The following is a 12,041-nucleotide window of genomic DNA, read 5'->3' as shown; positions in this document are numbered from 1 at the left end:
TACATCTGACTTGAATAGAGTAATAACCTCATCTGCTCCTAGGAGGTCAGAATTTGTTTCTATTTCCTATTTCCAGAAGTCAGATTCCTTGATGTAAAAACCGTTGGCCAAAAGTTTTTGGCCCCCGTGGAACAATACTTATCAAAGACAATAGCCTGTGAGCCACTTCATCCCCAAATTGGTCCGGATTTTTATAAAGGACATCTTCTTCCTGGCCTGGAGCTCTGAGGCTGTCAGAACAGGCTCTAGCCAGGGTGAATTACACCAAAATAGTATTTACTCTGAGACAGGGAGAGTGATTTTCTTCTCAGTTCTTTAATTCCAAGATTACACACACAAGCGCACACATGTCTATACATCAGGAAGAGCTGTTAGGAGGATCCTAAGTAGTCGGCGAGTTGATGAAGGTCAGCAGAAGCCTGACTGGGTGCTCCTGCGTTAGGTCCGGAAACTCCACCACGATGCAAATGTGTGAGCCAGCCCCCAGCCCGTTCTTGTCTATGCCTCCTGTCCTCTTGCAGACAAGACAGCTGTGAACACAGGGGAGAAGGGCTGGAACGCTTAGGGTTCAGAAAGGACTGGAAACCTTAGGGGAGGTGCTTGCACAGAAGCCAAAAGTGCAGAGTCCTGTGGGGGGGGGGGCTCGTTGCCATCCTTCCTTACGTAAGAGGTCGGGGACCCGTCAGCTTGTATGGTCGAGGTGGCAGGGAAAGGGGTTGCCCGCGCCTCAGGAAACGTTCTGAGGGGAGTGTCGTCATGCCTGGGACGGAGGCCCTGTACTCCCACTGCTGAGCTGTTCTGGGGCTCTGGGTCTTCATCTTGTGGAGAGGTTTAATTGTAGCTCTGGGGTGTTGCATTTGACATTTGTGTTTTCAGGCGCGTGCAATCTAGTCTGGTTTCCCAGTAGGTTTGGGGACTGAGAATTTAAGGGCACTTACTGACTAGTTTGTTTTCGTATCAACTGGTCACAGGTGGCTTTAAAAATGGGGAACAAATTTAGGGGTCGATGAGTTAGTATTGGTTAGTGGGCATATACGTGGGGTCCCCAGTGACTGCAGTCAGATACAAGGTGGAGCTCTTAGCACTTGGGTCTTTTTAGTTACTTACAAATGAATGTGGAAGAGGGCAGTGGCGGTTGAGGGGGGTGATACAGGGAGTTGGACTTGAGATGTTGACAGCACAGCACTGGCAGAGCGAGGAGACTTCCTAGCTTTACATCCTAGAGGAACACATTAGCTACTGGTGAGCTCCGTGCATTTCAGATACTGTCCAGTTGACAAGGAAGTTTCCTTGGATTCTCGGTGCCCATTTGGTCCTCTCGTGGGCTCGGTGCAGGGATAATTTTGGGCGGGGGGTGGGGGAGGGGTGCTCCTCTGATGGCCCTTGACACTGTGCTTCCCTAATTCCATCCTCAGGAGCTGCTTGATAAAGTGGCTTCTGAACTGCTCGAAGGCCTTCCATCATAGAATTCATGGGCAGCGGCTACGGAGGGGTGGTAAGCAGAGTCCTTGGGCAAGAGGTGGCATGTCTGGACTTGGACCCCAGTGGTCTTCTCTGCTGGGATGAGCCTCAGGCTGGGTGTGGTGGAGGAGGCAGGGCTTTCGTTTGAGGTCCCCCTCCCATCTCTCTTCCATGTTGCTGCTGCCTCCATGGAGGGGTGTGTGTGGAATCCTAGTTAGCAGCCCAAAAGTAGTTTAGAGATTGGATAAAATGTTGAAGTACCTCTTGATTTCAGATGTCACTCACGGCCCTAGTAGGACATGATCTCGGGTAAAGAAAAAAAACACCAAAGTACCATTATGATGTGTTGCTTACTTAGCGTCTTTATTCTCTACGTTCTAGGTTCGGAACCTCACTTACATGGTGACCCGCAGGGAAAAGATTAAGCGGTCTGTGTGCAAAGTCCAGGAACAGATATTCAATCTTTACACTAAGCTCTTGGAGCAAGAAAGAGTTTCAGGTATGCATTAAGCTCTTGTAGGTCAAACAACAGTGCAGGGGTTTGTAAGCCTTCACGTTCTGGGAAGGAAAAAAATAATAGTTTCTTTAATTTTCTTTTATGTATGCTACAGGCGAAATCTGAGAAGCACAGACTTTCCTATTCAAAGAAAATCTTTGGGCATCTGAAGCATCACGGTATAGGGAAAAGGGCTTTGAATTTGACCTCAAATAGGGGTTGAATCCTATATCCCCTACTTACAGACCCAACACAAGCAAGCCCAAGTTTTCGGAGCCTCCCCCATTTCCTCCTGTGTAACGTGAGGATGATCTCTCAGGCTTCCTACTGGGAGCTCTTGTGAGACTCGAATGAAACAGCAACTTCTCTAGAGTGTTGCAAAGCACTTGATAAACGTAAAGTGTCATGGGGATACCTACAGAGACTTACAGATTATCTAGTCTTTGGATCTACCTCTAACGTGCGGTAAATAAGCTATGTTAAGACCGTGTACTCAAGGCACACATCCATGTTGAGATAACATTCACAGTGGGCGTTTTGGTGTAGGTGGAGGTGTGGATATTTTTGAGATTCAGCACCAAGTATTTATTTAGTGCCTTCTCTTTTACATTGCTCTGGGCTAGGCAGAGTGAAAAATGAAACTAAGCTACATACTTCCTCCGTTCTGGAGAGCACATCCGTTACTTGGAGGTGGGGTGCACAGTAGGGCAAGTCCTTGAACCTCTCTGGGACTCTTGATCTGTAAGAGGGGGCTGGGTTCAGAATCCCGACCTCTCACGGGTCTCTGAGCACCGACATTCTGTGAGTGTGAATCCTGCACAGCAGGCATCGGGAGGCTCTTAGGGAAGGAGATCCGCTGAATGGAGCAGGCAGGTCTCGGGTCTTCCCTGCCCCGGGCAGCGCGTGCCTTGTGTGGCCACAGAAGGCCTCCTTTTCCTGCTTCTGTGGCTTTTTGTCTCAGTAGATTACTGACACATAGAAACAGCAGAGAAGTGGTTATAACCTGTTACATTGGAATCCAAATTCTGGTTTACCTAAAACTAACCAGATGTATGGAACTAGACATCAATTGGTCAGCTGAACAAAGAGAAACAAGCTTTAGGGAGTTTTGAATGATATTCTTGAGGTGTTACATAGTTAATTCTAATGGCATTAACTTACTAATGTTACCTTAGGTATTTTCTTCCTGAGAAGAAATATTTTCCAGATGTATCATTAGCTAGAGTTTACAGTTGTAAAACTTAAATTTTTGTAAGTAGGGTTCAGAAGTGAAAGAAAGCAGTTTGATTCAGATTGTTTCAAGTGAACTTTCATTCATTATTCCTACTTGAGTGCAAATAAACGGACCTGTTTCATCCTTTGCCTTTGTGGCCTCTGTCACCAGCCCATGGGCAAGGCCGCCGCCAACGCCGCTGAGCGGGGCCGCCAATGCACGTTGGGCCATTGGCGGGCTTTCTGTGACTCTTGTGAGGTTGTTCTGTAATGAGTGATTACTCCTAAAAATAAGCTGTAAAGAGCATTTTCATCTGATTTCACTTAAGAGTCATTTTTCATGGATATTGCCGGCAGCTTTTTGCATTTCAGGGCTGAGGTTTTTACTTGGGTTAAGTGATTGAGATTCTTCACCAGGTTAGGAAGTGTTTTGCGTAACACAGCTGTAATGAAATCCTGCTCTTCCGGAAAAGGTAAACAAACCCTCCCTCCCCTCAGATACGAACCATACTAAGTGTGATGGGTTGAAAGCAACATTAATCTTTCTGTAGGCTGCCACAGGGAGTGAAGTGGAAACCCTTTAGGATGCCAACCCTGCCCGCCCCCCCCCCCCCCCCCGTTTTTCCAGTTTTAGACTTTCAGTTGTGTTCTTACTCACGCCCCAAGTGGATCCTCCTGTCTTGTAAGATAGATGGTTCCAGGTGAGGAGGAGATGGCCAGACGTGTTGGTCAGGGTCCGTGGTTTAGACGTGTGTGTGAAGCTGAGAACGGGCAGGGCCGTTCTGCTGGATAAGCTTGTCCTCAGTGGGGACAGTGCTTCCGGGTCATGAGTCCGAGACTTTTCAGAGACATGGACCCCGGGTAGATGGAAATCGGGGTTTAGAAAATGTCAGTCCCTCTTACCTTTGCTTTCCCACAGTGGGTGACTGTGGAAGAGAAATAGAAGTGTGGCGTGAAGGTTGACCGTAAGGTTTGATCCTTGAGAAAGCGGGTGTCCCCGGCCCAGCAGACTGTAGAACTCCCTCCCCTGTGGCACCCACTGGCACTTTCGTGTTCGGAGCTGCTTGCTCTGCTCTGTTCACGTGTGGTGTCCGCATTTGTGGAGCAGGGAGGTCTCGTCCAGGCTCCTGCCTGGCAGAGCCTTGTTTTCCTTGTGGTTTATACCTTATGGGAGACAGAACATGAAAACAGCTCTTTATAGATGTCCTGGAGGCTCTTACCGAAACGTGGTCCTTGTGATAATCTCCAGTGTGTTATGAATTCACTCAGTGTTTTTCACACTGAGGGTTATGATTCATTAGTTGGTTGTGAGATGAATTCGGTGGGTCACCACCAGCATTAAAAGCAAATGACGTGTCAGTGCCACATCACATGGGGAAGGCTAATATGGTTCCCTGAAATGTGAGCTCTTACTGGGTTACATTGTGAAATTTAGTTATTGTGATTTGCAGCAAAAATGTTTGCAAAACACCATTTTACCTTCTCCTCACGTTGGATGACAGTTGAGTTTAATTCCACAAATAGGCTTTGTATATAATTTTAAAAGATATTTACTATGTGTCAAGAATGATTTTAAACACCTTTCTTTCTCATTTCATGTATTTAGTTATTTATCCTCATCATAGCCCCCCAGGGGTATATTTACTTTGGAAAAAGAAACTCTAAAGATTTTCATTTATTTATTTATTTGAGAGACACAGCGCGAATGCAAGAGAGCACGCAAGGGGGAGGGGCAGAGGCAGGGAGAGGGAATTTCGAGCAGACTCCGCGCTGACGTGGAGCCCGACGCAGGGCTCAATCCCATGACCCAGAGATCACGACCCGAGCTGAAAATCAAGAGTCAGATGCCAGCCAGGTGCCCCTGGAGAAGGAAACTTTAAAGCCCCAGTTGCTGCCCTTGAGGTGCTCTCAGTCTTGTCGGGGAGGCAGGTGCCTAACCAGGTGCATGGGCAGAGGCAGTGCTTTTGACCAGGAGGATTCTGCGTGGATTCCTCTTTGAAAATCAGATCACTTATTTTGTTTGAAGGAAAATGGTTTTCTTGGAAAGAGGTCTCATGAAAACTTTGGTGAGCTTCAGCTATTTTAGAAAATAGAGCATATTAAATTGAGCCTGCAGACTGAATGCAGATTCTCAAGGCAGGTAATATTTTTGTATAAATTTTTTTAGACTGGGTGGTTGTATGTAGTCCTGTTGGGTGGGAAGTTTGCATTAACAGGGCCATGCTAAGGACCTAGAATTTTATATTTATGGATCTGCTTCTGTAATTTTTCTCCCTTTGTGGTTGTATGTTCATAGGTGTGCCTTCTTCCTGCTCGTCCTCCTCACTGGAAAACATGCTTTTGTTTAACAGCCCTTCTGTGGGCCCTGATGCTCCCAAGATAGAGGACTTGAAGTGGCATTCTGCGTTCTTCAGGAAGCAAATGGGCACTTCCTTGGTTCACTCGCTGAAAAAGCCCCATAAGCGAGATCCGTTGCAGAACAGCACTGGGAGTAGAGGCAAAAGCCTCCTGAAGCAGCCGGACCTGTGTGCGAGAAGGGAGGGGATGGTGGTCCCAGAGAGCTTTTTGAGTTTTGAAAAGACCTTTGCAGAAGCACGTCTCCTATCAGCACAGCAGAAAAACGGGGTGGTGATGTCAGACCCTGGGGACAGAAGAGACCATCGTTTTCATTGTGATCTCAGTAAGGGAGACTTAAAGGACCGACCTTGTAAACAGAGTCACAAGCCTCTCAGGTCCACAGACGTGTCCCAGAGGCACCTGGAAAACACCAGAGCCGCCGCCTCCCCCGGAGCAGGGCAGTCAGCGCCTGGCCCGAGGAAGGAGCTGGTGCCCAAGTGCAACGGCTCCCTCGTCAAAGTAAACTATAACCAGACTGCAGTCCAAGTGCCTACAACGCCTGCCAGCCCCGTGAAAAACTGGGGAGGATTCCGGATTCCAAAGAAGGGCGAGCGGCAGCAGCAGGGAGAGGCCCACGAGGGCACCTGCCACCAGCACTCAGACTACCCCTATTTGGGCTTAGGCCGAGTTCCAGCCAAGGAAAGGGCAAAAAACCAATTAAAATCTGACAGTGAGAACGACGGGTATGTCCCTGACGTAGAGATGAGTGACTCAGAGAGTGAGGCATCAGAAAAGAAATGTATGCACGCCAGCAGCACCATCAGCCGCAGGACAGACATTATCAGGAGAAGCATCTTGGCCTCTTGATGAAACCGAGATGGCGTGGGAGCGCGGCGGGCTTGTCGTGGAGTTGCCAGACCAGAGCTCTGATGTGGGGGATGGGCAGAACCCCATCACTCCTGAGCTACGCAAACACATTTACTTGCAAGTCAGATTGAGTTTTTTTTTTTTCCAGAGTCCTTTATAAATCATTGTTGTGAGAAGTGTGTTATCTGCAACTTGTTGAGGAAACACAAGAGTAGATTGTAACCGTCAGACACTAAGACTAGAGGCTGAGTTAAACACTACAATAAGAATGAATGAAATAAGTCTTTAGAGAGGGCAAGGCTTCCGGAAGCCTCCTGAGTTTGTATTGCCCTCTGTATTCTTCCCAAAGCACAAACTCTTGGTTACCTGAATATGCGGAATCAGATGCAGTTCTTGAGAAACCCTCACGCACCACTTAATAGCCCATAAAACTTACTTTCTAGGACTGTGGCAGATGTTGAAGTCGTATTTATGCTCGGGCCCACAAGGCTGTTTTCTTGCATTGTAGTCCGAGGCAGCAAGCTCTGAAGCTTCCGTAACTCTAGGGAATTCATGTGTAAATCAGAACAGCACACGGGAAGAGCACATTTAGAAAAAGGTCAGTACTTGAAGATCTGAAGGGGCAGGGCGGAACTGCTGCGGCTTGCAGATTTAGGGTCCATGTAGCAAGGTCCCACTTGCCTGAAGCACTGGAGTGAGTGTGTTGTGGGTATGGGACTGCTGGAGAGTGAAGCCGTTAGAAAGTTCTGTGAGAAAGGGCAGTTGGTCCCGTTTTTACCAGTCCTCTTGACCTTCCTCCTCCCTAACAACTGCCTTTCGGGCCAGCGTGGGATCTCCCTGGCCTTTGGCAATACCTGGCCATCTGGCTTCCAACAATACTAATGGCTATTCAAGTTCAAGCGATGAACTTCCAGACTCTGGTGACACACTTCCCAGAGCCAACCACTAGTGCGTATGTTGGGGAATCTGGGCTTCCAGCATGAACGGATTCCTTAAGAAAAAGGAAAAGCAAAAAAAAAAAAAAAAAAAAAAAAGGCAAAAAAAAAGCATAATAGGTTATATTTTAAAAACAATAGAAAGGCAATAAGTTGCGATAACCTCTTACCTTTGACCAAGGTTATATGGGAAAGAGACTGAAGTGTAATAGGTTTCCTGGAGTCAAGAGTTCTAAGCTCCAATTCGTAACTTGGACTTTCTAATTGCAAATGGCAATAACTAGTAAGTTATCAGCAATAATGAATTTAGCATTAAATTTGAGTACAAATGTTCTGTTTTTTGCACTCACTGTAGTGCGTATGTATTAAGACAGTGGATAGTGTTAAGGTCCTGTTAATTTTCTTTGGAATTCAATGTAGTTGTGAATCAAACTTAAGAGAAGGAAAGTTTAAATAGCAATGAAATTTAGAATTATGGGCACTTGGAACAAGCCCAACTTCCCCTAAATTATCCTTAGTTTGTTAATACCAGTATTCAGATTCCTGATTCATTTATACATCTGTTTCCATGTGGCAGGGACATTCTGATACTTAACGAGTGATGCTTTGAGTTCTGTAGTTACCTTTCAAGTCTTCCAGGTGATTGTCAACAGCAAAAAAGGCTTATTGAATTCCATCTTGCTATGCAAGTTTTATTGGATGATCAAATAGTAGATCTGATGCATCCCCATTGTATGTATGACATTTTCAAACCAAGTCTTAACTTTTCGAATACATTTTAGTAGCTAATTCAGGGGAGGGGAAAGAATGACCCAGGTTTTTAGATTGACTATTTTTGAGCTATGGGGCTCATTTTGAAAGACTGCTGTCCAGATAAGCTGTTGCTACAGATATTAGGAGTTTCTTAATGAATCCAAGGTGTACATTCACTCATAGCATAATTTAAAAATCAGATTTTTTGCATATGAGCAAAAACCTTTTTGCTGGATACAGAAGAAGGTGGACACTTTTTACAGTTACCTTTTGATCACAGCAACAGCTCTGGGTGAGAGTAGAATATATAGAGGGGTAATCTTGTCAAGCCATAGAAAGAAAATCTAAATTTTAGTAAGTATATGACCTCTCACCATTTTAAGAGGTACCAGATTCATTTGCACTATTTAGGAATGCTAGTTTTGTGCAAAAATAATGCCTTACCTGTTTTTTCCCCACATTTAGGTTGAAAAGCTTTCAAACGTTCCAAGTTATGCTGAACCAAAAAAACAAAACAAAACAAAACAAAAAATAAAAACCCACACAAAAACAAAACACAAAAATAAAAAGCCCACACTTTTTATTCCTGCTTTGAAATGCAAATGGTATAGAGCACGGTTTCTCTGACAGTGTAATGATAGCTTTGGAAGTTAGTTCACGTCCTGCTGGGACCTCTGTATGAGGCGGCCGTCCGCAGCACCCACCCACCCCACCCACTTGCACTCTCTTCAGGACGAGCCATTCGCTCTGCTTTTTCGTTTCTTTTCTTTGAAGCTTTATCTTTCCTTGTGCATCCTGACCAAGAAATATCTTTGATTATGATCAATGTATTATGTCAAAATGTAGGCTAGTTAAACTTTTGTAAAGTTGCCTGGAATGTCATTTGTTAGGTTATAAACACAAAATCGAAATGAAGGGTTCTATGTGTTGTGTACAAATCTTAATTATTTTGAAATGGACAAACTTGTCATTACATTTGTAACCTTGTACAGAGGATTTTTCACTATGTGCCTAGCTTGGTGTCCATTCAGCTAAAATTGGAAAAAAAAAAGGTGCATGAAGAGTTAAAAAAATCAGAAATTAAACAAAGTATATGTAGAGATGACTATTTTATATTACATGGCCCAATCCTGTATTTATTTCTATCCCCTTTTTGAAAGTATTTATAAAACTAGTTGAGGACAGCTGTATTTTTTTGTTGAACTATTTAGTAGAATTTGTGCCTTTTGGTCTGTATGTGAATAAATGCTGTACATTTTGCAATACATTTTTAAGTGTCTTTTGAAATCTGATTTTGCCAAGTATTTAAAGATGTAGATGACATAGCGGTCCTGAGTGGGTGTGTATGTATGTCGACTGTCTCATGGTTTAGGAAGGAGAACTGTAGGGACAGAACAAGATTGTGGAAGAGCACAGATTCACTGGGCTGCTGTCTGGCTCCACTCTGATGGTGAGGCACTGGAAAATGATAATGGTTCAGTTTTCAGTCTTCCCCACCTGGAGTTCTTTCCAGAATACAATTTTTGATCTGAAAGTAACCTGTTGTTGAGTCTAAGCAACTTAAACTGCAGTTTATCAGCCATGTGACCTTTGCCAAGTCACTCACCCAGCATAAGCCTCCATCTTCCCTTCTGTAAAAAAGGATTACATCCCACCGCCTTTACGGGGGTTATTGTGATATTTCAAGCAAGTTCATAAACATCTAAAGCATGCAGTAGGCATTTAGTAAATGACAGACTGTGAGTAGGAACAAGGCCTTGATTTCTCCAAATTGTTGACCAGTGAGCCTTCTGAGGCAAGAAATGTTATTCCTGAATGACAGGAAGACTTTAAGATCCTTCAGAAATAATTTTTCAAAGGGTAGTTTCATTAAATGCTGTCTTTTGATAACAGAATTCTGCAACACCAGGACAAAGAAGAGATCTCTGTGTTTCACAAAGGAGGTAGGTCCAAGATTACAACAATAAGCATTGGCAGAACCGGGCCTAGACTCTAGTTCTAATTTCTGGTTTTGTTTTCCTGGCCTGAAACAGTCTTTATTTAACCACTACAGGCAGAAATTAGCATAGAATGAAACACACCTTCCTTTAAGGTGGGAACAGCAAAGCTGCTATGGGTTTACAGTCTGCATTCTCTTGTAGATTATGAGCCACAACAGGGTGGTGTTACTGTCCCTAATTTATAATTTTTGTAAAATCTTGGCCAGTTTTTTTTTTTAAAACATGAATTGTTCATACATTTGGCTAAAAGCTTGTTTATTTCTCCTTGTTCCTCCTCAGTGACTACTTACTTCCATGTTGCTTGCTCTGAGTAAGACCCCAGAGAGAAATAACTGTGGTTCTTCCTGCAAGGTCTTAAGTTGAATAACCACAATAGTTCCCCGGGGAAGTTAAGCCCCCAGGAGCCCAAGGAAGGGCCTATCATTGGCAGTTCTGCAATATGTCATGGGAAATGTGGCACCAGGGACTCGTGTTCATGTTTTTACCCAGATCACTTAGAAAACAGATTTTACCTTTGAAACATTAGCCATCTGCAGCAAACTTTGCAATTAACTTCAAGGTTGAAATCTTCAATATGATTTCCCTTTAATGCTCAGAACTGCATTAGATGATGTGTTCTAGTCTGGGGTAGAAGAGAAGATTGCCTGGTCATTGAAAAGTATCAACTTGCTTGACTTCAGCTACTGTCTGCTGCATAGTTTGAGGTCTGTGCCATCCAGCTCTTCCTGAGTTCTCATGGGCTGCTTACTGGGCATTTCCTCCTGGTTGTACGCAGGCGCTGGAGACTGTGGAGCTCGTCCTCTTCCCTGTCCTGCCTTAGAGAATGTCATCCACGCCTGAAACCTGGGAGTCCTCTGTGAGTCTGTCCTTTAACTCCCACAGCCACATGGTGAGCCAGGTCTCTGTATCACACTTCAGTTTTTTTCACTATTCTCAATCCCATTACCACCTGCCATGTAGTTCAAGCCTCATCATTTCTTGCCTGGATTATAGCAGCAGCCTTTTTCCCTGTTTCCTTGACTCAAGTCTTGCTGAAATTTATACCTCCCTCTCCCCGCCCCCAGTAGCTACAGCCTTGACAATGCAATCTCTGTAGTGAAAACCTGCAATAAAAATGATTCTGTCATTCCGCTTAGCCTTCGGGGGACCCTTCAGACTTCTGAAGATAATTACAAGGGTTTATCAAATGGCAGACACTGGTCTGTATTTTATGCATTAATATTTGTTTAATTTGCTTAACCCTCACAATGTGAGGTGGGCACCACTATCTAATTCGCAGATGAGGAAACTGAGGCATAGAAATGGAGTCGTTTGCTCAAGGTCAGTTGGTGGAAGAGCTGGGAGTTAATCTCAGCCAGGCTGCAACTGAATTCCCTGGGCTCTACTGCCTCTCAGAATATAAAAATAGTTCACATCAAATAGTTCGTGTGTTCTTGAGTATACTGAGGATTATACATATGAACTTTAATGAATTTCTATAAAGTAAAGCTAATAATGTTGGCTTAAAACATTATGTTCATGTACCAGTTGAATGACTGGACATAACCTAATGGATAATGAGCAACATGATCGGCTTGTGGTCAGTCCCTGCCTTCTAGGGGGAATGGAATTGGTTTCATTTCATATACATTTATGTAACACACACACATATTTACAGATAAAATATATGCATATAGGATCCAGGAAAATAACACTGCCATCAGAAACTTAATTCTCCTGATGCCCTAACACACGGTTTGGAGAGTTAAAGAGAATTATTTAAAATTACATAGTTTCTTGATGATGAATCCAGAATTAAGACTAATGTCTTCAGACTTTAGACTGATGCTATGCAAAACCTTCAATATTTTTGTGATATAAAGTACAATAAGTCTGGTTAGTTTTTAGAAATAAGTCGTCACTTCTCAGTCTTTTGGCTAAGATCAAGTGTAGAAATGAATAGATCAAGCAATGCCAAATTAAATAGCAAAGATAAAAGAA

At 44.0% G+C, this 12,041-nt stretch overlaps 2 protein-coding genes across 13 annotated transcripts in view; one reads left to right on the top strand and one right to left on the bottom strand.

The window, feature by feature from the left end:
• Positions 1 to 9,328, top strand: part of JADE1 (jade family PHD finger 1) — a 60,272-nt gene extending 50,944 nt beyond the window's left edge. For all 9 annotated transcript variants that reach the window (XM_035023068.1, XM_035023075.1, XM_035023069.1 and 6 more), the window contains 2 exons: positions 1,843 to 1,960; positions 5,466 to 9,328. In XM_035023068.1, the coding sequence (XP_034878959.1) occupies positions 1,843 to 1,960; positions 5,466 to 6,373 (1,026 nt within the window). In that variant the 3' untranslated portion in view covers positions 6,374 to 9,328. The remainder of the gene's footprint in view (positions 1 to 1,842; positions 1,961 to 5,465) is intronic.
• Positions 6,527 to 12,041, bottom strand: part of SCLT1 (sodium channel and clathrin linker 1) — a 204,348-nt gene continuing 198,833 nt past the window's right edge. For all 4 annotated transcript variants that reach the window (XM_035023077.1, XM_035023076.1, XM_035023079.1 and 1 more), the window contains one exon: positions 6,527 to 10,683. The gene's annotated coding sequence lies outside the window, so the exon portion shown is untranslated. The remainder of the gene's footprint in view (positions 10,684 to 12,041) is intronic.

This window comes from Mirounga leonina, unplaced genomic scaffold (assembly GCF_011800145.1).
Source record: "Mirounga leonina isolate KUSES-001 unplaced genomic scaffold, KU_Mleo_1.0 Mir_176, whole genome shotgun sequence".
NCBI classification, from domain to species: domain Eukaryota; kingdom Metazoa; phylum Chordata; class Mammalia; order Carnivora; family Phocidae; genus Mirounga; species Mirounga leonina.
Note: the sequence above shows the minus strand (reverse complement) of the source record. Positions and strands in the feature narration are given on the sequence as shown.